Raw genomic sequence first — 26278 nt, 5'->3', positions numbered from 1 at the left:
GTTCATACTTCTCACCAGGATGTGAAGTTGCTCCGAGCTCTTCTAATGCTTCTCGAATCTTATCGTAAGGCGTATTTGCCGTGCATCTTCCTTCGGCTTCTCGTTGCGATTTTCTTTTGTCGTACTCAGCCAATTCTGACTCATATCTGATCCAAGCTTCCCTGCGCTGCCTAGCACAGTGTTGGCGCCCTTGCTTCAACTTGTTTTTTCTTTCTCTAGCTTGTTTCTGACTTTTGATTTCTCCATCGTAGCCCTGGGCAAAGAGTGATATGTTGGATTCTGATTCATCTGATGATCTGACATCGGGTGCTTCTGGGGGATTTAATGGTGACCGCGGACGTCGAACCATGAGCACTTCTCGTGCGTGAGTCGTTCTGTTATTGGCGTTAGTTTTCATGCTATCGGAGTCGCTGATAACTTTGGTAGATGCCTCGGTATCGTAGATCGAGTCTCCTTCTTGGTAAGGTAGAATAGCTGTTGTTGTTGTGCCGACTAGTTGGGTTCCGCTACCCTCAGGAACAGAACCTGGCTAGTGGATGATACAGTCTTGCGATGTTATCGTTAGCACGAGACCCTCCTGAGCTCCTGTCAGTGGTATCCCGAAACTTGGATTGAAAGATCTTTCGAACTGTCCCTGATAGGATTTTGCCATGTTGTCGAGCCCAAATGGAAAAGAACTCGACTTCTTAAAAGAACTCTGAGGGTAATCCGAGTTGTTTTGGGTTGTGCTCTGGAATCTTGCCAAAAAAGAACTCGGTTTCTTGAAAGCACTCGGATAAAACTTCGCCTTGGAGCTTGAATTCGAATCGGATACGAGTGGTCGTGAAATCTGATTTGAATTGGATACTATGAGCTGCGTGAATCTTCTGGTGAGCTGATCCGTTGCAGTTGTTGAAATAGGAAATTCTTTATGTTGATCTGGATCTTTGAGGAGATGGCCCTGAAGCTTGCCATTGTTGTCTGCCTCGCAGATCCATGAGCCAAAGATGAAAGTTGATCCCATCGGGAAGATTATGTTGTCGAAATCCATCGAGCTCTCGGATGCAAAGTCGCCGAAAGCCCCTACCTGGCGCGCCAGCTGTCGACGTTTCACCACCGATAGCCTGCCACGAGGGTACCCGGGGCAGTATGTTCGAGCTTCGACGTATGCCAAACTCGATGGTTAACGCAAGAGACAGTCGATTTATCCTAGTTCAGGCCCTTGATCGTAGATCGAGTAATAACCTTATGTCCAGTCGGCGTTAGCCTTTGCGTTGGATTGATTGTGATGTGTTGTGTTACGTTATTCTCCCTCTCAGGAGCCCTGTCCTCCTTTATATAGTCAGGAGGCCAGAGTCCTGGTCGGTTTACAATGAGATTTCCTAGTAGGATTACTTAATAGTTCTACTACTAAGATTACGTGGGAAGAATCTTAGTCGGACTAGACCTTCTCTCTCCCTTGTGGGGTATCCTGTGGGTCCCGTGTCGACAGCGAGGTCGACTGGGACGAGTTTGATGGCTTCCGCGGGCTCGAACGCCCCCCGCGCGATGCTTGGAGTCAGGCGCCTCACCACCGAGTTGGTCAAGGTGGGCGATGAGGGTTTCGGCCTCCGCAAGAGCTTCGGCGTACTCGATGCACTCAACGTCGCAGTCGTATGCATGTTCGTACGTGGACTCAATCGTGATGATACCGCTGGGGCCTGGCATCTTGAGCTTGAGGTAGGTATAGTTGGGGATTGCCATGAACTTGGCGTAGCACGGCCGCCCCAGGATGGCGTGGTAGGCTCCCCTGAACCCGACTACCTCGAAGGTAAGGACTTCCTTGCGGTAGTTGGAGGGAGTGCCGAAACAGACAGGAAGGTCGATGCGCCCGATGGGTCGCGTGCGCTTCCCTGGCACGATGCCATGGAAGGGGGCGACGTCGCCTTGGAGCCTCGACCGGTCGATCTCCAAGAGCTCTAGGGTATTGACGTAGAGGATGTTGAGGCCGCTGCCTCCGTCCATCAACACCTTGGAGAGTCGGGTGTTGCCGATGATCGGGTCGACAACTAGTGGGTACTGCCCGAGATTCGGAACATGGTCAGGGTGGTCATCTCGATCGAAGGTGATCGCCTCTCGAGACCAGTCGAGGTACTGGGGGGTGGCCACCTTGATCAAGAAGACTTCTCGGCGTTCCCTCTTGCGCTGCCACGCCATAAGGCACGCTGAGGGCCCACCGAAGATCATGAAGGCGTTGCATACCTCGGGGAACCCGTCGTCCTTGTCTTCATCCCAGTCGCCGGCGCCCTTCTGCTTGGCGTCGTTGTCGGGGAGCCCGAGCCGGGCGTAGTAACGTCGCAGCATGGAGCAATCCTCGAGGGCGTGCTTGACCGGGCCTTGGTGATAAGGGCATGGTTTCTTGAGCATGTCGTCGAAAGGCCTAGGGCCTCTGGGGCCTCGGGGATTCTTGCGTTCTGCGGCCCCGACCAGATCGGCCTCTAGGACCTCCTACTTCCCTAGGCTCCCCTTTTTCTTTCTCTTGGGGAGGTGGGAGGCTGAGGCCTCGGGGGCCTCGTCCCTCCGCTTTCCCTTGGAGTCACTGTCGGGGAAGATGGCTCCGACAGCCTCCTCGCCCGAGGCGAAGTTGGTGGCAATATCAAGGAGCACGGCAGCGGAGCGTGGTACGTTCTGACCTAACTCTCGAACTAGGTCTCGGTAGGTGGTGCCGGAGAGGAAAGCCTGGACGATCTCCGAGTCGCCGACGCTGGGTAACTCGGTGTACTGTTTGGAGAAGCGCCGGATGAAGTCTCGGAGAGACTCGTCCGGCTTCTGGCGATAGCTTTTAAGGTCCCAGGTATTCCCAGGGCACACGTATGTGCCTTGGAAGTTCCCGACGAAGATCCTAACCAAGTCGCGCCAGTCGTAGATTTGTGAGGGAGGAAGGTGCTCGAGCCAGGCTCGCGCTGAGTCTGACAAGAGCAAGGGGAGGTTGCGGATGATGAGCAGGTCATCATCCGCGCCACCTAGCTGGCAGGCCAGGCGGTAATCGGTGAGCTAGAGTTCGGGGTTGGTCTTGCCGCTATATTTCACGAGATTGGCTGGATGCCGAAACCGGGCCGGGAAAAGGGCAGCGCGGATGGCCCTGCTGAAGACCTGAGGGCCTGGCGGTTCAGGAGAAGGACTGTGATCCTCCTCGCTGTCGTAGCAACCGCCTCGGTGTGGGTGGTAGCCTTAAGCGGGCCCCTCATTGTCGTGGCGTCGTCGCCTGCTGACCACCTCATGGTCTCCCTGCACCTCGCGTCGATTGCCGAGGTGGTCCAGAAGCACGGGGACCCTGTGGGCTATCGACGCTCAAGCGGGCTCAGGACGAGCTAGGGCTTCCCTATCCTGCCGAGGTGGTGCCGCGGGCAGGTTCGAGACGCCCCCGTGCCGTCGGGAGGCGGAACTCTCGGCCTGCTGAACCGCGGCGGTCTCTAGGAGATCCTAGAGCTCGCCGTGGACCCGTCGACCCTCCGTGGTAGAAGGCTCGGGCATTGCGTGGACCAGCATTGCCGCAGCCGCGATGTTCTGGCTAGCGCGATTGAAGACTGGGGGTTGCTCACTCCCTTCGTCGTCATGGATGCGGTGATGCACATCGCGGGCCCTCCGTCGGGCTCCCCCGCCTTCGCCGCGACCTCGCTGTTCTTGTTCGAGAGTGTCTCGAAGCTGCTGCAGAAGGAGTTGGTCTTGTTCGACCTTGGCCTGGAGCTCACGGAGTTGTTCTAGGTCTGGGCGTTGAGGTCGTGCAAGGGCGGGGGTCTCGTTTCATGCGGCCGGCAGGACAGTGCGTGGAGGTGTGGCAGCGCCTGTACCTGGGCAAAGCGGGGAACGGCTACCTGCCCCCTCGTCCTCCTCACCCACCCTCGGCATCCCGAGCTCGACGTAAAAAATTCACGAGTGGGGTCGTAGGTACCCTCGTCGTTGGAGTCGGAGTAGCCGAAGCAGTAATCGCTTGCGGCCAAGAACTGGCGCATAGCCCCAGGGTCATGGAGTCCAGAGAAATCCACTTCGGGCCATGCCTCGTCCTCCTCTGAGGAGTCGGCGTGGGTGCTCAGGTCGAGAGCGAAGCACTGGCAGCGTTCTGGGGGATCCTCGTGAGCGGCAGTGTAAGCGTTGGCGTAAGAGGCGGTGGCATTTCTCAACTCAAAGGGGTATGGGGATGGTGCCATCGCCCGACTCTCCTCCGCCGGGATTGGCTCCTCAGGGAGTGGTGGAGCGGACCTTGACGACTGGGCGTCACCGCGTGCCACCGGCGATTTTCCTTTGTCCAAGCTCAGGCTAGACAGGTCCCCGGCCAGGGACCCTGTGCCAACAGCTGGTCATAGGATATCAACGGGGAGCGGCGTGCCGCCCTGGATTCGCGTAGCGTCGGGGTGGTCTTGCTCGCGTCGTGCCTGGCGAGCACGGCGAGAGCGGCCGCCTGGGCGCCGCTTGCGCCTGGGCTGCCGGTGCATGACTTCATCGTCGGTTGGTGGGGCTCGAGGAGTGAGGAGTACCATGTCGTACTCATGCCCTAGAGACATGAACTCTAGGCTCCCAAACCAAACCACCGTGCCAAGGCGCAATGGTCATACGGGGTCTGCCATCCGGGACTTGCTGGGATGACGGAACTGACACGCAGAGGCCCCTACCTAGCGCGCCAACTGTCGGTGTTTCGGACCAGGGGGTCCTCAACCAACCAGTGAATTTGAACTGCGTGCCCCTAATCCCGGATGATGATGCAAAGAGACACAAGATTTATACTGGTTCAGGCAATCGATGCCCTACGTCCAGTTTGAGAGATCGATCTTGTATTCCTTGCACCGAAGTGCTTGTAGTAGGGGGTTACAAGCTAGGGGAGAGAGGGAGCTAGTCCCAGGTCTCGGCAAGGTGTCGTGTGGGCCGCTTGAGACGTTGCTCTCAGGCGGCTGGGATGTGTGCGTGTGTGTGTTACAAGGTGTTCTTCTCTTTTTGTCCCCCCCTCTAAGTGGCCCAAGTCCTCTCCTTTTATAGTTGAAGGGAGGGCAAGGGCAGTACATGTGCTAACTATACGGCGTCGTGCCAACAGGGGAGGCATGTCCGAGCCCTGTGGCCTGTTCCTGTGGCGGCGTGGTCATCGGAGTGGTCCGTCCTTGGAGCACTGGGGCGGCGTGCTAGTCCCATCCGATCCTGTACGTCGTGGGAGCCCTGGGACTGCCTCGGAGCGGGTGCGGCGGTGGACGTGCAAGCCGCTTGTGGACGGACCGTGCACGAGGCCGAGGCTTGGTCGGTGCCGAGGCTGCACCGCAGTGGGGGGTCTCGGTAGGCACAAACCCCAAGATAGCCGAGACCTTGGTGCATAGTGCCGAGGCCCCGAGTGGGCGGCTGATCTGGTGCGCCGGCTTGGAGGCGGTGATAACCCGGGCCAAGTTGTCTAGGCGGGGATCGCGGGGCACAGTGCAGTGTGAGAGCTGATCGTGGGCACAGCGTCAGAACACAGTGGCCGGTAATCCCCGCCGTGCCCTGTCCCAGCCGGTATGGCGTTGATGCGACCTCAGGTCCCGTCGGCCATTCTGTGGCGTCGAGCCATCGTCCGGCTAAGATTGCGGGAGTGGTTGAAGTATTAATGAGACATGACGTGCTGTCGGGAAGACCGGCCGAGGCGGGGGCGACGGACTATGGATAAGCTGGTCTCACGCGATACGGAGAATGAGGCCTCGCGCGAGACAGAGAGGGGAGCCTCACGCGAGACGGAGATCGAACTCCTTGCCGAGGCCTTCCATGGAGAGCCTCACGCGAGGCGGAGATTGTGTTCCCTGCCGAGGCCTTCCGTGGAGAGCCTCGCGCGAGGCGGAGATTGCGTCAGGACGCCGAGACCTCCTGCGCGAGGCTCGAGGCGAGGCGGAGGGCCTGGTGGGCTCGGACGTGGCGGGTGAGGGGCCCACAGCTTACCTTCTAGCTTTGTTTTTTGATGGGACTTAAGTGACCCCTTTGATTGTTCGCTCGGGGTACCCCGTTCTAAGGTACCCGATACAAGTGTTTCAGGCTTTTCAAACCTTTTGTTTCGAGTGTTTCATCTAGATGTTGCAAAAGTAGATCTGGATGTTGCATATATTGCAATGACAAAATACGTCAGTTGCGGCCTATGTTTCAAGTGTTTTAGGTGTTTCATACGTATGTTACAAATGCTTCATCTAGATGTTTCAAAAATAGATCTTGGTATTGCATATGTTGCAAATGGCTATACATACATGTTTCAATCGCATGTTTCAGGTGTTTCATCTGTCTTAGACGTATGTTGTAAATGTTTCATCTGGATGTTTCAAAAATAGATCGAACGTTGCACATACTGCAATGGCGCCGGTGGTCGACGGACAACCGCCTGCCACAGGGCTTCGGCTCCTACCTCGCGCCTTCCTCACGTGGCATGCCTCGCCATGTCCTCTCCCTCCCTTCCCTTCCCTTCCCTTCCCGCAATCTCGTCGTGGCAGTTTGAGCTCGGCCAACGAACGCACGAACGTCGGGTAGGCGCAGCAGCAGGCGCGGGTTGGGTGGGTAGGCGTAGTAGGGCGGGGCAGGGCACGAGCTTCTGGAGTGGTGATGAAATATTTGTTAGTGCACTATTGTGTCTTTTAGATGATTGAGCTATGACAAAGTACTCAACTTCTTAAGACTAGTTGGGCCGAGAATAGTGGACATAATAAGTGTACTCAAGTTAAAAAAATGAATTAAACCTGAAAAGATCAATATTGCGCACTTGAACTTTAAGTTTAGTTTACGACATATTTTAATTTTATTATATATGTTAACATATAAATTTTATGTCCATCAAGAAAGCACTTGTTGGGGCACAGATACGCGAGCAGCGGAGGCCATTGCAAGTAAGAACTAACAATAACTGAATTGTTGAAGTAATGTTGTGCAGGGACAGCCGACAGTATCTTCGCCCACCATCAAACCAAAACGGAGGTCGCAGCGCCACGAGCGAAGGCCGCCCGGCGAAGGCGAAGGTCGCAGCGCCACGAGCGAAGGTCGCCCGGCGAAGACGGAGGTCGCAGCGCCACAAACGAAGGCTGCTTGGCGAAGGCGGAGGCTGCAGTGCAATGGGCGGTGGTTAAAGCTGACGCCACTACAGCAGGAGGGTTCATGACGCGGAGGCGGCCTCGGGCTAGGTATGGGCCTCCCTTGGGCCGGCAATTTAGGCCCAAGGAGATAAGGCGATGCAAAGAAGGGAAGGCCCAGTTTGCCCCGGGCCACCTGTACTAACAGGAGTTGTAAAACGAAGATGTAAAAAGAAAAAGTAGTGAATAGCGCCTTTATAAATGGGGATAACTGAAGTATGTTTGGTTGGTTGTTGAAGACATTTATAAACTCTAATTGTGCTAGGACCTACGTACCACTTTTTTAACCTTCGCATCCGGCCGGGCGAAGGCTCTCTCCATACCATTGGAAAACGCTACTTTTCAACAGTACTCATGCAGAGGGAGATTTACATTTTTACCATTATTAAGAATAACACTCATCTTAATATTATTTTTAGAATGACACTTATAAATTTACCAGATGAAAGAAGTTTTAACATCAAATTTGCCATCTTTGAGCATGTGGCACGCCACGCCAGCCCAACACGCTGGCGCCAGTCAACACGGGCGGCAAAATATCCTTCCTACCTCTGCCCTGCTCGTCTCTCTCCCTCTGCGATAGCTAGGTCCCGTAGCTCCTCTCATTGCTAGATGGGCCTCAGTTGTTAGCTTCGTCTCCCACCTCGAGGCATACTTCTCCCTGATCTCCTCACCTTGGTCATGGTGCTGCACACGGCCTTCACCGATGCTAGAGAAGCTAGCCTCGCACATCACGCAGCTGACGCTGGGGTCGTCGAGGATGGAAACGACGAGCTGCTCGAGCTCGATCTTGACGGCGAGCTCAGCCCCGGGCGCAGGCGAGCTCGGGCAGCGTGCCTTGCTCGTCGTCCTCGGGTGCTCGGCAGCCATGGATGGGTGGGACGAAGCTGGTGGTGCTCGGTCGCTCGTCGTTGCTGCTCGGCGGGCATGACCACCACCGCCGCTACTACCTGCCGTCCCCGTCCAACGTGCTTATCGCGGCGTTCAAGCGCGCGCAGGCGCACCAGCGGCATGGCTCCGTCGAGAGCCAGCAGCAGTCGATGCTCGAGCTGGTGACAACCCTAGCCGCGGGTGAGCTCCGCCCCGGCGGCACGGCTAGCCCTGGCCGCAGTCAAGCTCGGCCCCATTGGAGAAGCTGAGCATCTGCACCGTTGTCGCTGCACCCAAGAACACATCTCGGCCTCCTTCCATTGTTCGCGGAGATGCGCGGGAGCAGTCACGAAGGATTGGGGACGATACTGTGCTGCAGATCGGATTCATGGTGGGGAGCGGAGCAACGGAGGTGATGGCTGCAAGTGCGGCCTGTGGGGCGCACCGGGCAGGCTGGCTTGCTGCTTCGGGGCCGTCCATGGCGCAACTGCTGGACCAAGGAAGAAGAAGAGCTGCTGGGATGCAGAGGCGGCTGAAGGTGGAAGACGACGCTGAAGAGTGGGACCCACCTGGCAGCGGGAGGAGGTGCGGGATCTGGCTATCGGAGGAGGAAAGAGAGGAGAAGGACAACATTTTAACGCCCGTGATGACTAGGTGCCAATGTGTCAGCTGGCGTGGCGTGCCACATGTATAAAAATGGAAAATTTGATGTTAAAATTTCTCACATCTGGTAAATTTGTAAGTGCTATTCTAAAGGTGATATTTAGATGAGTGTCGTTGCTAATAATAGTAAAAATATAAATATCCCTCATGCAGAGTGGCGTGGTTTGACGAGTCAAACTAACCTTTGTGGCGAGTGGAAACTCGCCGTCCGTCGCCCACGCGCCGCGACGGAGGTGCGCCTCGGCGGCGGCGACCCTGCGCAGCACGGCGACGACGAGGCCGACGGCGTAGTCGGCGGTGTCGACGGAGAAGGCCGCGCCGGCGTTGGTGACGGCGAGCCCGCGGCGGTGGCGGCAGGCGCGGAGGTCGACGTGGTCCAGCCCGACGGAGGTCGCTACCATGAGCTCCAGCGCCGGGAACCTGTCAATGAGGCCGGCGGTCACGGCCATGAGCCCCGCCACGAGCAGCACCCGCGCCTCCGCCGCCGTGGCCGCGTCGGCGTCCCCGGCCAGGACGAAGCGGTACCGGCCTTCCAGCGCCGCCGCGAAGTTCGGGAACAGCGGCTGCGCCAGCAGCACCAGCGGTTTGTCGCCGTCCGCCGGCGGCGGCGGCATCCTCTTCGATCCGGTAGGAGGACCGAGGACGGCACGGCAGGATTTGGTGAGCAGAGGGGAGGAGCGACAATGAGAATCAACAACAGTTGTTTAGGTGAGGTGGGTGGGCTGTTGATAACTCACAACCAATGCAGATTATTTATTTGTTTATTCGGGGGATTCGTTGGTCTGAATTTTAGCTGAAACTGGCTGAAAAACACTGTTTCGGCTGAATTATTGTGAGAGAAAAATACTGTTCCGGTTGAAAAAACAAGCCGAATAAGCTAAATTTAAGACAAGCGAACGGAGCCTTTGTTAATTAGAATATTGCAGGAATCAGATCAGTAACAACCCCACAAAGAATTAAAATATAATAGGGCGTTGTTTAGATTGAGATTAGAAATCAGTATTTGGCACTGTAACACTTTCGTTTGTATTTGACAATTATTGTTTAATCATGGTCTAACTAGGCTCAAAAGATTCTTCTCGTAATTTACAATCAAACTATATAATTAGTTATTTTTTTATCTACATTTAATACTTCATGTATGTGTCTAAAGATTTAATGTGATAAAGAGAATGAAAAAACTAGCAATCTAAACAATGTCAAGACGAAGCATCATTCATTTCAACTGCAAATCATGTCATGTCATGTTGATTGATCAGCTCAGCTGCAAGATCCTCTCCTGGACCGCTGGACGCCGTTACGAACGCCCGTGCCTCTTCCGTAGCTAAACTGATGAAACAGATGCACCACGAGTCAACTCTATCTTGCTAGAACTGGTCGCTAGCGGTGGCGAACTTCATTGCAGACTGCAGAGCAGTGCAAGCGCAGGAACGTAGGTAGAATTCGATCGTCTCGTCTAGGCCTCGTTTGATAGGTATGTATTCGTCTCAATTTATACATGTTGACGTGGATTAGAGTGAAATTAAACTAAATTATATTTTATTCCACTCTAATACATGTGAATTAAAGTGAATACACATACATTCAAATAAGGTCTCAGTCTCCAGGTGGATCCAATCCAACACACTAAATTGAGATCGTTAGAGTAAGGCTAATAATACAGTCAGCTGCTGACTGTATGAATCCTTGTAGCCTACCTCTCGGTCCAACCATATAGTAGTTATAGTTTTCACTGTTAATATATGGTCCACTTATATGTCTCACGGAGTTTTTTCGTTCTTATATCCAAACCGACTATAAACTTACAATCCGTTTTTTCTCTTCTCCTTTCCTCGCTCCTACGCCTCAGCATTTAGCCATCTCGTAGCCCCTCGTTATACTTGCTCCTATAAAAAAAACTCAATTGAGTTGAGTCTGAACAACGACGCCGCAGGTAGGAACGCCGACCGTCCGACCGTCATATCCATTCGCGCGTCTCGCGGTAGCTGCTTTGTCCTCGTGTTTACCGCTCTGCTTAGCCCATTTCTCATCCAACGCGTTGTACCTCTCAACTTTCTCTATGCATAATAAAAGACAGCCCACGTACAAATCCTAGCCCAATTAAGGCCTAGTTCGAGAGTGAAATGAGCCCAACTTGAGGGCGGAGAACACATAAACAGATGCTTTGATTTAGTACATAAACATATACAAACACTATTTAAGCACAGATATAAAACCATTTTACGTCAGTATTTTGAATAGTTTTCTGCTCCAAACAGCCAAAATAATCTCCAGCAAAAGCCAGTACAACATATCAATCCATCCAGTTTAACCAAAATAATTTCCAACAGTGTTCACCACATTCATCCCAAAAGAAGAAAAGAGCCTTTCCACGTGGCAGCTACCAACAAATTTGGACTTTAAAAGGAAATCTTAAACATGCGTATCATCGATTCCACTAGGACTCTCTAAAAACTAGTTGTACAAAGTTGAAAAAAAGAGCGATATTAAAACTACCACCAACAAATTGGTGAAACTAGTGAAGACATCGCTGCTCTTGTGAGCATTATCTATTGATGCTTAAGTTTCTACACCACCACCATTCTCTTCATACTGCACAAACCATGCAACTTGTTATTTAGCGTATAGTAGTGAGTGAGAACACTATGATGCAAGAGTTTTTAGCAACACATGCTAGATTTATTTGTCACTTTGTTTTGAACTTTCATGTCTTGTCTCAGTCGACTTCTATATTGCTTTACAATTTTTGGTTGATCCTCCATTTTTCTTTAGGCGTGCAACACTAATAAGGGTACTAAAGGTCCTCCGAGGATCGTCTCAAAAAAAGAAGTCTTCCGAGGATTAAAAAAAACATGCAACTTGTTATTTAGCGTATAGTAGTGAGCGAGAAGCTCCAAATCGTGGCTCCACCGGCTCCTCCTCATCTCAGTTTATTTTCTGCCTCGAAATCCAAAACGACTCCGTGCTACAGTACTGTTATAGTGATTTCATGGAGGAGCCGGAGCCCCTGGGAGCTATGCCAAACACAGCATTAGTACCCGTTAGGAACGCCCTAATAAGGAAGTATAATAAAGATAAGGAAGTATAGTAAAGATCTGGAGGTGGGTTGAATGCCAGCATGGAGGAGAGAGAAGAAGAAATGAGTTCATAGCAAAATTAGACACAGAACTAAAATTTTTTTTTAGGAGACAAGTGGATGATACGTGAGCCAATTATTATATGGGTCGGCTGATATGTAATCAGTAGTAGAGGGTCGTTAATACATTCTTTTCAGACGTCAGTGTGCCTATACTGGTCTCTACACCGTACATGGATGCTTACCGCTGTGTACTGTACGTATGGTTTTTTTTAGAGTTTTTACTGTACTTATTTGAGTACATGTCTATAATATGAGAAAGCTAGCTTAGCTAGTTATATTCGAATATGGCCCACTTTGGTACTTAGCTAGTTATATTAGAATATGGCCCACTTTGGTACGGACTAGCTCCAACTCCTCCAACATGTGCACTGTTCCAACCAAGGATGGAAACTCATTTAATCTAATAAATTCGTATTTTCAAACAAATTCGAATTCAAAAAATTCAGAACATCAAATTCGAAATCAAAACAAAAACAATTTAGATATTTTCCGACGATTTTCTACTTTTAATTCGAAATATCCCAAATTCAAAATTCGGTTGAAACCGAATTTAGCCCACTGCACAGGTCACACAACCCATTTACAGGCTGCTCACCACGCAGCTGTGTGCTTTCAACTGGGAGCCAGCTGCCCTCTCATATAGATGACGTCCAGCCTCATCTCATTTCACCTCGCGAGGTGGTACTAAACGGCAGCAAGCCACCAGCATCTTCTCCGCTTCCCTTCTCAGCTTACCGGTGCTAAACGCAAAGCCTACCTAGGCCATAGCCCATCAAACTCATCGGTTTAACCCCCACCTGCTAAGTCAATGACACGTTTGATAGTTTTTGCCTCAGCCGAATAAATCTTTGTTACTCAAAAAAAAAGCCGAATAAATCTTTAAAATAAAATACTATATCTATTCCAAAAAAAAATAAAATTATCCTGACTCAGTTCGTGTTCACGTTTCTATGATTTTAAAATGGTATGCTAGTTGCTACATCTAATTTTAATTCCTATTATCCTGCTAGCTGTTAATTAGTTGTTCTATACTTGTATTTGCGTGTCTGCTATTGTATTAATACTTAAGACTAAGGATCATGCACTTGTTAATTATTATAGGCACTTGAACTTGATCATCCATGTACATGTACTTAGTCATGCACTTGTTAATTGTCATGCACTTGGGCCTAAGGGTCGGTATTCCGTATTGAATTTTCGTAATCGGCCATGTTCGACATAATTCCGCTCAAATTGGTTCGTTTTCGGAATTCTCAATATTCCGTAAGTTCGTGTTCGTTTTCATGTCTGGCTTTACCGTTTTTGTTTTCGTTTTCGTATTCAAATGTAAAAGTAGAAGGCAGTGTTCGGCTGAGCAAGAAGCCGGCTTATTCGGCTTATTTTTTCAGCTGGGACAATGTTTTCCTCTAAAAAAAAAGTACAAACAGTGTTTTTCAGCATGAACAGTGTTTTTCATACCAGCCAAACACTGCCGAAAACAATTTAGGAGTTTTCCGACCATTTTCATCCTTAGTTCCAACACAATAGCTGAACAATGATGGTGCCAGTGAAGCCAGTTTTTTTTTTTTTTGTTCACCAGCTCCCCTGACACTACAATAGCTGAACAATGATGGAGCTGGAGGTGGTTGAATCCATACCAAAGGGGCCTATATATAAGTATATGAGGAACGAATGAAACTGTGCTGTATTCCCATACATTTATTTATTTATGGCACAAGCACGCGCGTCGGTGCATTCAAATTAATTTGTGTACTTCTATTGTACTACTCCCTCTCTTAATTTTTATGATGCATAGATTTCGACTGTGTCTCAGTTCCAGTTTTGAAAAATAATTAGTTCCATAACATCGAGATATTCCATTCCTTTCAAATTATAGTCGTCGTTCACTATGAATTTAATTTGTTCTAACTTAAATTACTACCTTTTACTATGTTTTTTTTCTAAAAATATATATCAACGTCTACATATCAAAGAAAAGCTCTATGAAAATTATTTCTATACAGAATTACGAACTAATCTGATATTCTAGATGTTTGTGCATATTTATATAAACTTAGGTAAAGTTAAAAGGATTTGACTTAGAACAAAGTTAAAGTAAACTATAACTTGAAATAGAGAGAGTATGTTTAGGGATTTAGAAATATGTTTTCAAAGTTCGTGGACCAAAATACCACACATCTTAACAAGTTTAGAAACCGCACTCAATTTGTTTAAAACTAAAATGTTTGAACAGTACATGAGTGGCATATAAGGAAAATTGGATAAAGGTCCTTGTTCTTTAATAGTGCTATACTCATCACCAGTAATACGTTGGGCGAAACATCTCTTTCTCGTAATGCATGCAATTGTTTCTGAACAGCTTCCAAGTTGGGTATTAAGGAGCTGCTGCCTCTTCTGATCTAGAACTGAAGGACCTACTCACTGGTGTGGCGTTTGCCTGTGGTGGCAGTGGCTATGATCCGCTCATATCCAAGCTTGCGGTAATTATATTTATATATATATTTATTTTTTTGTTTTTATTTCCGAATCAAGAAGCTATATCAATATTGAAGTTGTTCTATATCTTTATTGTTTCTGAGAATAAAATTAATTGTTACGTAAGCTGAGACCTGCAAATTAATGCAGACAACCTTGTCGAGTGACGATCAACTCGAACTATTTCAAGACTACAAGCAGAAGCTAACGACTTTGGTTGGAGAGAAGGAAATGACACGAGTTATCTCACAAGGCGTCTTCTTTACAGTCATGGGGTCAAATGACATTGTAAATAATTATTTCACTCTACCTATAAGACGCCACGAATATGATCTTCCTTCGTACGTGGACTTTCTTGTCTCTTCGGCGATTAACTTCACAAAGGTAATTATTGCTAATTCTAACCTTTCTGATCGTTTCTCTATATTTTCTATCATCTTTTTTATAGCCACAAGTCTTGTCTCATTCCTAAATTCTCTACAAGAATTTAAATACATTGTGTTGCTCCCTAAATTATGCAAATATATTTTCTATCTTTTGTTAAGATGTTAGAGACAGATTCAACTAAAGCAAACAAGATGTATTTTTTCTTCTAGAGTTAAATGCGCAAGAAATTTATTAACTTATGTGGTGGTTTCAGTTAGGTCTGTCAACTGATTTTTGGGTCCATCAATATACCTTTTAAGTTGTGTCACCTAGGTTCATACTAATGTTGAAGTGGCATACTAATCCTGATGAATTGGGGCCATCGCTATTCTGGTGATGTTCAGACCTTGATATGATGTCAATGTCACACTCGTCCATCGCGCCGCCTTTCACATTGTGCCACCACCGTGAGATCTTGGACGCACCGAGCACCATGCTAGCATCACATGGGCGTGGTCCTCACCCTCCTTGCCATCTTCTCCCTCTTGCCGGCATGAAGCATGGCGACGCCCTAGTGACATGTTACTACATTGAGAGGGTGGACTAAGCATCAAGCTCTAGGGGGCTGGCTACTTCTTCCTCTCCTCACTCACATCTTTTCTCTCTTCATCCTTTTCTCCATAATCTTGTTTCTAGTTGTAATGGAGACAACTCATTAGGGGGGCTAGAGCACCCACGACCCCCTAGATCCACTGCATCATCATTGTTTAGGTCCTCCCAAAGTCTGCTTTGACCGGTCATCTCTGTGATCGCAAAGGTTCTTGAGCGGCAGCCGGTGGCTTCGATGGGTCAGCCCACAACCTGTTTTGATGAAATGCCACATCATCATGAGAAGCCCATATAGTGGAGGTATGGACATGTACCTAGGTCACACAATTTCAAAAGATAATTGACCCAAAAATCAATTTTAAGAGTTGATGGATCTAATTGGAACCCTTACACAAATTAATAGAGCTTCACGGGATTTAACACTTCTCGATGATAGTTTTATGGTAATAGATGTGACATCGTATTGTTTTCTCCTTGTAGGGCGAAACTTTCCTTGTGTGTAGCAAAGGGTTGTTGTGTTTACTAATTTAGCTAGTGCTTGGGCCGGGCAGCACCATCTATCCCCACGGTCGCTATAGAAATCATAAGTCCCATGACGCTGCCTACTTGACCCGGCAACCTTGCACGCTATCATCAACCAAATAGGCCTTGTTTAAAGAGTACTAGAAAGACATGTTTAATTGCTCTCTTCTTTTGTATAGACTTTGAATGATATGGGAGCTAAGAACATTGGATTTCTGGGTGTCCCACCATTGGGATGTTGTCCTTCATAAATAACACTTGGAGGAAGCCCATCACGCCAATGCGAACCATCAAGGAATCAAGCATCACAGTTGTATAATTCTAGAGTTTCAAAGGAAATAGAGCGATTGAATGCAGAACGAAGTGTTTCTGGATCAACGATTGTTTATCTTGACATATACTACAACTTACTTGATCTTATTCAGAATCTAGCTTCATTCGATAAGTCTTATATTTTCTTTGCTACTACAACCCAATAATATTGATGCGTTGATATTGTAAGCTTACTAAACCAACCTTCATATCAGCATAGGCCACATCTACTTGCAAGATATGAAAACTAATTTAATTCTATGTAGTATTCGATATTCTATACATCTTTCTCAAGGGGTTTTAGTTATTGTTGGGATAACCACACTAACATAGCTTGATAGGGTTAGCGAAAGCACTAATTTCACCACAATATGAAATCAGCCTGAGATCAACACCTATTCACTAAAGGAAATATATGCATCACACATATAAATGGGGAAAATAGAAGCAGTCACAATAGATTCCAACTAGTTATTATCACATCAACCTCAGTTGCAATTGGTTGCAAGTGGTCACAATCAGCACCAACAGCAATCAAAACTAGTTGCAGCTAGTCACTCCAACAGCAGTTGCAACTAGTTGTAGCCACACTTCATCTCAATAGCGAGACACCAGATTTAACATAGAAAACCTCCAAATTGGGGTAAAAAACATGGGACCAAGCCAACCAAATCTTCTTCCACTATCTGCTTGTGGGATTACAACAAATTCATCTCTAGATAGCACTAGAGGCAACCATACATCAAGATTTACATATCTTGGACAACAATAATAAGATTTGAGGCAGCTATTAGGGTGAAGAAAGAGGTCACAAAATGATGGTGGAATGCATACTAGAGGTACCAAGGATGTGGATCTTCAGCTTCATAACCTTGAGGACGAACCCTTCTTGGTCTATTGCTTGATCTCTCTAATCTCCCTCTTTTTCTTCTCTCTCGGAGGCTCTCTAGTGCTCGAAGGAGCTGAACTGAACAACTGTTTCCTCATCCCTTCTATTGCAAGCCAAGTTACAAATACTAGATGCATGCAAGATTGGTCCACTTTCTTGAACTACACCGATGATGTGTGACCCTGCTCACTAGGAGCAATTACTCTCCTCAATGCCCACTCATGACGAGGATTTTCCAACATTTAGTTGGCATGTTCTCATAAGATCAAGTACAATAATAGTCTTATAGCCAAGCTAGTCAACATTTTTGCATATGTGAAGGAGAGAAGAAAGGAGAGAGAAGAGAGCTCGGCTCTCATGCAAGCAGCAAAATAAGCACACGAGCCTATACAGTGGTAGGCCTAGATATCAGGTGAATATGAAGAGGATTATGAAACAGAAGATGGGACATTGATAAAAGCAAAAATAAAAAAAGTTTTTATAGACAAATAGAGAAAACTATTGTATAGCTTAGCTGTTACAACTTGACTTACACTCAAATACTTGCTCTATTTCTGAGCTTGCTGTTACTATCATTTCTACACTACTAAAGAATGAGCCACATTTTTACAGGTTTCAAGGATGTCAGCGAAGGTTGCAGCGGTAGCACAGTGTTAAATGCCCGCTATATTCATTGCATATCACAGTGCATGTCCAAATGCAATCGATTATATTTTCTGGGACGGCTTCCATCCTAGTGAGAAGGCCTACAACATCGTAGTGGATAAGCTCATTCAGCAAGATGATGTGAAGAAATTGTTGTTGCACACTCTATAATAGTTTTAATGCTCCCATAGAACAACCTGACCAGTGACCATGGATTCCACATTGCAATGTCATTTGCCAAATGTACGAAACATATATAAAATGTGTGTCAATCTTATACAGATTAATTAATTTGTATTTTTAGCTCAAAATCCTTAATTACAACAGTGCTGTACAGTAATAACCACATATCTGTAACTAGTTGTCAATAATAAGAACGCCTTTATATTTATAGAACCGTCCGTGGGGGAGTACCTAATATAAAAAGTTGTACCCTTACCATTTGTGTGCCAGCAGAAATTTCATTGTTGAACACCACGATAATTTAATATACATCCTTTGCTACCCTGTTGGTAGGTGTACCCGTGACTGTGACTTTAGTGAGGTATAAAAACGTGAGAAATCAGTATACCCGTGACTGCCCCACCACCGCACCGGGCCGGCCCTCGTGACAGCGCTCGTTCTAGTTCCATGCTCTGCATTACTTTGTAGGTTGAAGGAGGAAAAGGAATTAGAAACTTTTACCAGGGTTCCAGATGCAAAATTCTGGCTGAACTTCTAAAATGCATAGAAAATCACCAAAAAAATCATAAAATAGAAAATCAAGTTGTGTTGAACTCCTCTTGAGTAGTTCTATGCAGTACATATATAATATGGCATTGACATAGTTTAATTGATTCAAATTTAGATTTTCAGTGTTTAATTCATAACTGCGGTTTGTGTAGTCCAAATGCTACAAAATTTTGGTGGTAAACTACCCACTGCATGGTTGATTCTGTAGTAAAAATTTCAAGTTCTTTTGATGCAGTATGACTAAGTTCATCATTTAACTTAGTTTTTGATTGAGTTCTAAGACATTGAAGGTCTCTATAAATTATTTTTTACAAATGGTTACCGGTGATGGGAGTCTGCGGCGTGCGCGTGCCATTCGTTTGCCGGGATGAAGCAAGTGGCTGCAGCAACTGCAAGGACTACTCAACTGCTGGTGCTTGTCGTGGTCAAATATGTCGCCCCGGCGTGTACAAATAAAACATGACCCCACTGCAAGGACTTTGTCGTAATCAAATCTGTCGCCGTAGACGTGTAAAAAAATAATGACCCAGGTGCAATGCACGAACATTTATCTAGTATTGGTAATAGATAGCAACTATAAAAATTAGAAAGATTGACTTCAAACAGGCCTTTTACTAAGTCCCTCTTTAAAACATATAGGTCTATTAAAATTCTAAAATAGGAAAAACATAGGATCGAAATGCCTATACAATTGCAAATCTATAAGAATCATGTTTAACATTTCATCATATGGTAAAAGCCGCTCGATAACGAAGGGGTACGCCTCATACAAAGCCGCCGCCGCCTAGGTAGAGCCGTTGCCACCCCTCCTCCCTCCGCCGCCACCGTACCTAGGGCTCCTCTCCTTCCTCTCCGGTGCGTCTACCAAGGACAAGAAGGAGAGGAGACCCATCCTTTCCCCCCGTAGTTTTTCTATCTAGTTGATTAGGGTTTAGTCCAATAAATCTTCCAGCGAAATCAGATGATTTTCGGTCGGGATCATGTGTCCTACGACGACTTCGGTGATTGTCACAATGAGATCGTCGTTGCAGGTGTTGATTTCATTTGTAGGCGGTCAATTTGTGGCCTTTATCTGTAAGGGGAGGGATACTTTTGGGAGCCCCTACGAGGACAGTGACTCCAGGTCATCGATCTCATCATCCATGGTCGCAGAGAGGAATTCAAGGTCTCTAGGTGATGATTCTGCAGCCTATGTCGTAACCGACGATGCAACTGACGATATTCTTTCAGCGATTTAGATGTGTTTCGGACAGGTTCCAAAGCGTTGGATCTTGCGGCATATCCAATGTTTTGGGGTTGGTCATTGGATTTGGCATAAGGACTTCACTTTGGCTCTGGCGTTCGAGGGAAACCATTGGGGAAGAAGATGGGAGAATCTGGATAGAATATTATGTATTTTAGATTTTTTCATGTATAATTTGTGTAACACCCATGGTGTTACGAGCTTGCTTAGCACCGAGATTTAGGTCCAAGAGGGATTAGCCAAACAAGTTTTCGAGTTTTAAAAATTTATAACGCACGTGAAATGATAAGCGAATCCTATGTGACTCACTTTTGTGGCCAAGAAAAATCAAAATAAATAGTGTTAACTAGTGCTCTTAGGAGCTCAAAAAAATCAAATTTGACGTTAAGATAAGCTCTTTTCGTTAAGTCGGCAAACACTTGAACTATTGTTAAAATACCATTTTTGGTGATTTATATTGAGCAAAATAGTTAAATGGTGCTTAAATATTTTGCTCCTATGGGATAGTATAAGGTATGGACTATTGCATGAAGTATTTATTAGTTAAAGTCAACAAGGTTTAGACCTATCAAAAATTATGATAAAAGAGTTAATGGTTACTTAGCCCCAACTAAAATCCTTAACTTTTCTAAGTATGGAAAAGTAGTAAGACAATGCTATTTTGACATTTAAATTCTAGCTAAAATGTTTAAATACTAGCTACATGTTTTGGTATAGTTGATTGCATCAAAGTGAGTGCATGAGCATGGTGTAGGTTGAAGTTGTGTGGGATGTCACGTTGCTCTCGTAAAAATTTCCCAAACCTCCTTAGAAGCGCTGTAACCACGTTGTTGGCGCTTTGTTCATGAACCGGCAGTCTAGCGACGAGCCCATGTTGGCATCCTTTTATCTCCCTCTATGGTTGCTCTATGGTCGTGATGATTGCTTCGCTAGATGGCTGGCAGTGTTGGCTCTGGGTCAGCGAAATTGGTTGAGTTTCAATCGAGGTAACCAGCCGTCTTTGCTTCGCTTTAAAATTCATGCACGACCTTACCTCGGGCTGGCTGGTCCGGTGTGCGCGGTCACCGTGCTCGGGAGTGCGGCATCATGCAGGGGAGCCTGCACTGTTGCACGCACGCACCGCGCATGACCTTGCTGGCGGCTGTCTCATCGTTGCCCGTGCTGTGCGTTGGACCGAGCGGGTCGTGGCCACCTCATGTCGGGCCGGCCGAGCCGTGCCTTGGTTCACATGCTCACGAGCACTATGCCACACCGCTGCGCTGTGCCGATGTGCTGCCACTGCGCTACGTCGGTGTAGCCACTATACGACCACGCTGCAAGGCGCCATCGCGGTGCGGTTATCATGTGCATCCGTTATCATCGCGAGCATGCGCCATCTTGACTATTGAGCCGTGCGCGGGGCTGGGCTGAGGCCATGACCATTGTTGTTGTGCATACGTGGCGGCCACCCTGCCCTGCAATTCAACTACCATGAGCCGTGCCACCGCCACCATGTCTAGGTCAACCGACCCCAGTCATAGGTTGACGGTGATGCCTCTCTACTCGCCCTGACTCGCTAGCCGCCATGGGAGGTCCCTGCTCGAGTGGGGCCGCTCCAATTCAAAAGCATCATGCCAAATCTCTTGGTCTCGTCGTCCGTGCATGTATGCTCGTACTGCTGCCATCAATCAGGGTTGCCTTGTCTTAATCCACTCGAGCTCACTCGTGTGACCTCCCCACAATCACGCTGAGCGTGGAGTCATCGCTCCTCCTTTCCTCCTAGCGTTAGCGGCTTCACCGTTTAATTCCTCGCTCTAGCGGGTAGCTTAGGAAGTAGGCTAGCTGTCTCCTTCCCCTCAAGCTCGATCATGCCCTTCCAATCGGTAATTTGGCCTTTTGCTCGTCGCTGGTCATGGGCGCCGCCAAATCAGTAGGTTGGGAGGTAAGGCATGTAGGAGTGATAGCAGTTCGATTGCTCCTAACCCTAAGCTCGCCTTGACTCCCTCTTGTAACACCGTCGGTGTTACACCCTAAATCATTTACTAAAACATGTCATGAGCATCATACTTGTGTGTTAATGCATGTCATGAAGTGAGTAGATAATGCATTGCAACTAAAACGATCAACAAAAATGTGAAACAAAAGTTGCTCCATGATTTGTACAGTTAACAAGTAGGGGTGTAAACTAATTTTTATTGAACAAAAATGCTATAGAACATATATGTGACACGTAAATAAAGTTTGAAGTACAAACTTTGTAGATGACAATGAAATACTTGGTATTGAAAAAAATATTGCTAAGTAATATTTTTAGTAGCTTAGAAATGTAATATAAAATTAAGATTAGCTCAAACGCTTAGAAAATTTCTAAGCTTGTGGACAGCTAGACGCTGCTAAGTTTAGCAATTTATTTGGAGAGATTGGGTTAAGGAGTGGTGTAGTGTTATGATTCGATTTAGTACTTCCATATGCCATCTTGAGTGTAGTGAAGCCAGTTTAGGTTTAGGAGCAACGGTTTAGTCGTGATCAGCGTTTTAAAATTTGGGCACGTCATACCTTTGTGCTATCTGAGGCCGTGCGCGTGGTCACCACGCGTGGCCAACCCGTGTTGCCGTGCGGTTGTGCCATGCGCACGCGCGTGGCCGCGCATCTGCTGGCAGTGGCCGCCATGGCCTTATCGTGGCTTGGCCGCACCGCTAGGCCGCCGGTTCACTCTACACTCGACCGCCCCTACCATCGTGGCTACCGCTGGTGCTACTGCTACATCCGCGCCCACACCGTGTCGACGCCGCTGCCGCTACCATCGTATCGCCACACTACGTGCATACCCCTGCGTTGTGCCGCTAGCCTGTCTTGATGCTATGTGCATGAGGCTGTGTCGCTATCGCCTTTCCACTTATGGCACTACGGCGCACATGCCACGTAGGCAGCGAGTGCGTGGCCATCGGCTAGCGCTTGGCCGTGGGCCACCCCAGTTGTGGCAATTGCGTCCCTCCAAGCACGCACATGCCGAGCCTCTGACCGAGTCCCCACCACCTCCCATCCGCTCACTTCTCCCCTGTCCACATCTCTGCTGCCGCCGCCGCTGTGCCGCATCAGAGCGCCTATATGTGAGAGGACGCCTTCTATTAATTCGTTGTGCCCACTGTTCCGCCCTCACTTCCCGTCTCTAGCTGTCCCCACCCCACTTTGATTGCGCTCGATTGAGCCTTAATTTTGGAGCTTTGCCCCGCCACCGCACCGTTAAGACTCATCACCTCCCGCGCCATGGCTGCACCAATAGATCTGTCTTGAGCCCCTCTGCGCCATGCGCACACTAGTTGTAGCTCTAGTGCCACCTCCTCGCCACTAACGCGGCCATGCCTTTGTGGTCCGCCGTTCACCTCGCAGAGAGCACATGGCCAGCCTCGCTCGGGTCATCTCTAGCCGAGCCGGCACCTCGGTTAGGTCACTGGTGAGTTATCATTCCTCACCTGCTACCCCTACTACCTTGTTGTTGCTACGGCTCACCAGAACACCGTTGCCATTATCGTAGGGTGCCCACCATCGTGGAGAGGTCCTTCTACGACGTCCCAGCTCATGCAACCGCTGTCCATCGCCTCGCGTTGACCCCTTGGTGAGATTCGGTCTCTTAGCTAGGTTAGCATGGGGCCTGTGTGGCCGGCGCTATCGCCAGTGCCACCGCTCGCCATGCCAGAGCACGCGGGGGAGGCCTTGGACCATGCCGTTGTAAAGAGGAGAGAGTGCAAGGGTCTTTTTGCATATGTGTTGTCTCTAGGAATAGTAACATGGACTACGGGTTGTTTTGTTCAGAGTCCAAGGGCGCTTTTGCTAATATATCAGAGCGCACATGGGCTCCTCACCATGAACCGCATCCATGCGTGGGCCACGTTGGGCCGGATTCAGTTATCTTTTTCATAGAAATTTGAAATAGCTTTTCATTTTTATTTCTAAGCTGAACTTTGATAGATAATATAAAATAATATAGATGTCCAAAAATTGTGAAACTAATTTTGTTGGGTTCCTAAAAATATCGTCTACCTATGAGTATAGTTAGTTCATACATATCTGTGTGGATGCTAAGGAGCATTAAAATAGTTGAGATGCTTAGTATTATTTCGATTAATAATTGTAGGAATTCTTGTGGTAGATTGGTGATAGCAAAAACTCTGAAATTTTTATAGTAGCTTCAATGTATTATTATGTGCTCACTGTAATTTTTGTAGCCATAGAATAGACTACTTAATAGGTAGCTAAATACCCATTAAGGCTAAAGGAATAATGGCATGATATTGGTTTATAAAAGTTAAGCACTTGTAGGGTGAGCTTGAAATCTATTTAGTAGAGATAATGATTAGCTTAGTATCTTAGTCATTAGAGCTAGCTTAGTAGCTTAGCATGTGTATTCTTATTTTAAGAGTTGTTGTCGCTAAAATACTAAGTGCTGCATCATCATTGCATGCATGTAGAGAACGAGTTGGTGGAGTTCATGACCACCGGAGAGTAGGAGTACGAGGAGGTGATCGAGGAGTACAAGGATGAGGTCCTCATACAGGATGAAGCCCCACAGCCACTGATGACTGACATAGCTGACAATCCACCTGCCCAAGGCAAGCCCCGGTGCATAACCCTTATTTTTTATAATCACTGAATATATATATATATGTGTGTGTGTGTGTGTGTGATGTGCATTTACGTTATAGGAATTTTATGAAACCCACCTGCATAAATATATATGTCCTAAGAGTCTTAATAGTGCAAGTTCGAGTAGCTACTATTCTTAGGTTTTCGGTAGCGTGAGTAACCTGTCGTTACTCACAATAGGTGATTATTATAATTACTCTCATGATACAATGATGAAAGGAAAAATGGAGACATGGCAGGGATATGGTATGGGTATTGGTGGGTGTAACAGGTTATATCCTACGGCCAACGGGGCATAGCTTGGTTACACTGTTTTTCCTGTTCGTGTTGATTAAGGACCGTCTGTTGCTGTGGATGGTAGTCAGGTCACAGACTTATTATCCTAAGCACATACTTGCTTATGGGAGCGGGAAGGCTCATTACGCTCTTGCCATGGGTTCTGGCTCTTTTTGGACTGACTGATTGGAGGCGGAGAAAGGTGGAGGTCTAAGCACCATACTGAGACCGGGTCTCAAGTGTGGTGGCTTGGAGTCCAAGTTTGGACGGGGACCTAGAACCCGTGATAGGAGTGGAATGGGTTGGTCTTGTTTATGCCTGGGGTATAAACGGGACATGTGTTTTGAGGTACCTAGCTAGGATACATTAGTTTGTGAATCACCATTTCTGTGAGAACTAGAAGATGAAAAATGGTGAAATGGTTTTGATTGCTCAACCCTTTCTTAAAAATAGAACATGTGCTTACCTAGAATGGTTAGCTAATGAAGTAATCATGACTGCTAATAAAACTTAACTGTAAGGATAAACTATTAGTAATGCTTTTCGCGAACAAAAAGAAAATAGCAAACCCATATTTCCTATCATATCCTTAAGAGTCAGGTAACTAATCCCACTAGTCGGGTAAGTCTTGCGAGTACATTGTGTACTAAGGGTTTATTTTACCCCTATTGCAGGTGCAGCTTGAGGAGTAGCTCTTGTGTGGAGGATTCTTCTAGTGGGCATAGATGGATCCTTGTATCATTTCCGCTAGATGCTTATTTTTATTCCGTTATTTAATTATCGCACTCTGAACTCTGGTATTGTAATAAATAATTTCTAAGAACTCTTGTTGTATGAAATGGACTAAGTATTGTAAGCTCGTACTCGTTATTGGATTCTAAATGTAAAACGTGGATTGTTTCGAGTTCTCCCTTGGGGTGTGCTCGATGGAACTACCCGATGTTACTCTCTTTCGAGGTGCTTGGTGTCTAGTGAAAGACGAGCGCCTCTGAAAGCATGTTATTTCAGGCGGTTCTACCACAGGTGGTATCAGAGCCAATAATGAGTCTACGAGTTTAAAAATTCTTTTCAAAATCTAAAATTTTACCAACAAAAGCTTTGCGAAAAGTAGGATGCGATAAATTACGTAAATAAGTATAAGCCCTAGTAATATGGTCTATCTAGGATAGTGACACTAGTTTTATCTAACCAATCTTCTACAGGTATACTAACTTACGCTGCGTAGGAATCGTTTAGCGTACAGGAACTGAGTGTGCACTGTGCCAAAAATTATATACGAATGCCGCTATATTCCGTCTTGAGCGAACGAATAGGTCGATCCATGCATCAGAGAAAGAGAAATTTGCTTAAACTAAACTTCCCCACACGTATAATTTTTGGATAGTAAATTGATAGGATAATAAATAAAGAGAAATGCTTTAGCTCTTAAGGAAAAGTCTCGCTAGTAACCATTTATTGGGCCTTGTCATCTCTTTAACCTTTTGTTTCTAAATATGAAGGCTTTGTCCCTAATGGTGGGTTCATATATGTTTACAGATGAACTTGAGGTCTGGTCGTGGGAGCACCAGTATTAGGACGGGCCGTGGTCTTGGTAAAGACCAGGGCGAAAATGGTCATGGCGATGATCATGGCAATGCTTACAAGGAGAGACACGAGGCCCCATTCCTTGGTCCTCCTCCTCCACCACCACCACCGCCTCCAATGACCCATGCCGAGATGACGGCTGAGATGTTGGATGCTCGTCGTGAGTTGGCCTGTGCCTTGGAGATGCTGGCACAGGCGATTGGTGGCTTCGCCCTTAGAGGCCTCGGTGGCAATGGCGGAAACGGGGGTGGTGC

At 47.3% G+C, this 26278-nt stretch overlaps 1 protein-coding gene and 1 pseudogene across 1 annotated transcript; one reads left to right on the top strand and one right to left on the bottom strand.

Moving 5' to 3' along the window:
- Nucleotides 1–8611: 8611 nt before the first annotated feature.
- On the bottom strand, nt 8612–9351 carry LOC136543284 (glyoxylate/hydroxypyruvate reductase HPR3-like). Its single transcript, XM_066535772.1, has one exon. The coding sequence runs from the start codon at nt 9221–9223 to the stop codon at nt 8612–8614; it is 612 nt and encodes a 203-aa protein (XP_066391869.1). The 5' UTR covers nt 9224–9351.
- Nucleotides 9352–12032: 2681 nt separating this feature from the next.
- Nucleotides 12033–17737, top strand: LOC136543283 (GDSL esterase/lipase EXL3-like; annotated as a pseudogene).
- Nucleotides 17738–26278: the final 8541 nt, after the last annotated feature.

Source organism: Miscanthus floridulus, chromosome 3, assembly GCF_019320115.1.
Source record: "Miscanthus floridulus cultivar M001 chromosome 3, ASM1932011v1, whole genome shotgun sequence".
NCBI lineage: Eukaryota > Viridiplantae > Streptophyta > Magnoliopsida > Poales > Poaceae > Miscanthus > Miscanthus floridulus.
Note: the sequence above shows the minus strand (reverse complement) of the source record. Positions and strands in the feature narration are given on the sequence as shown.

Bases quoted from the DNA above. Each gene is read 5' to 3' on its own strand.
- LOC136543284 (XM_066535772.1), bottom strand. From the start codon at position 9,223: ATGCCGCCGCCGCCGGCGGACGGCGACAAACCGCTGGTGCTGCTGGCG.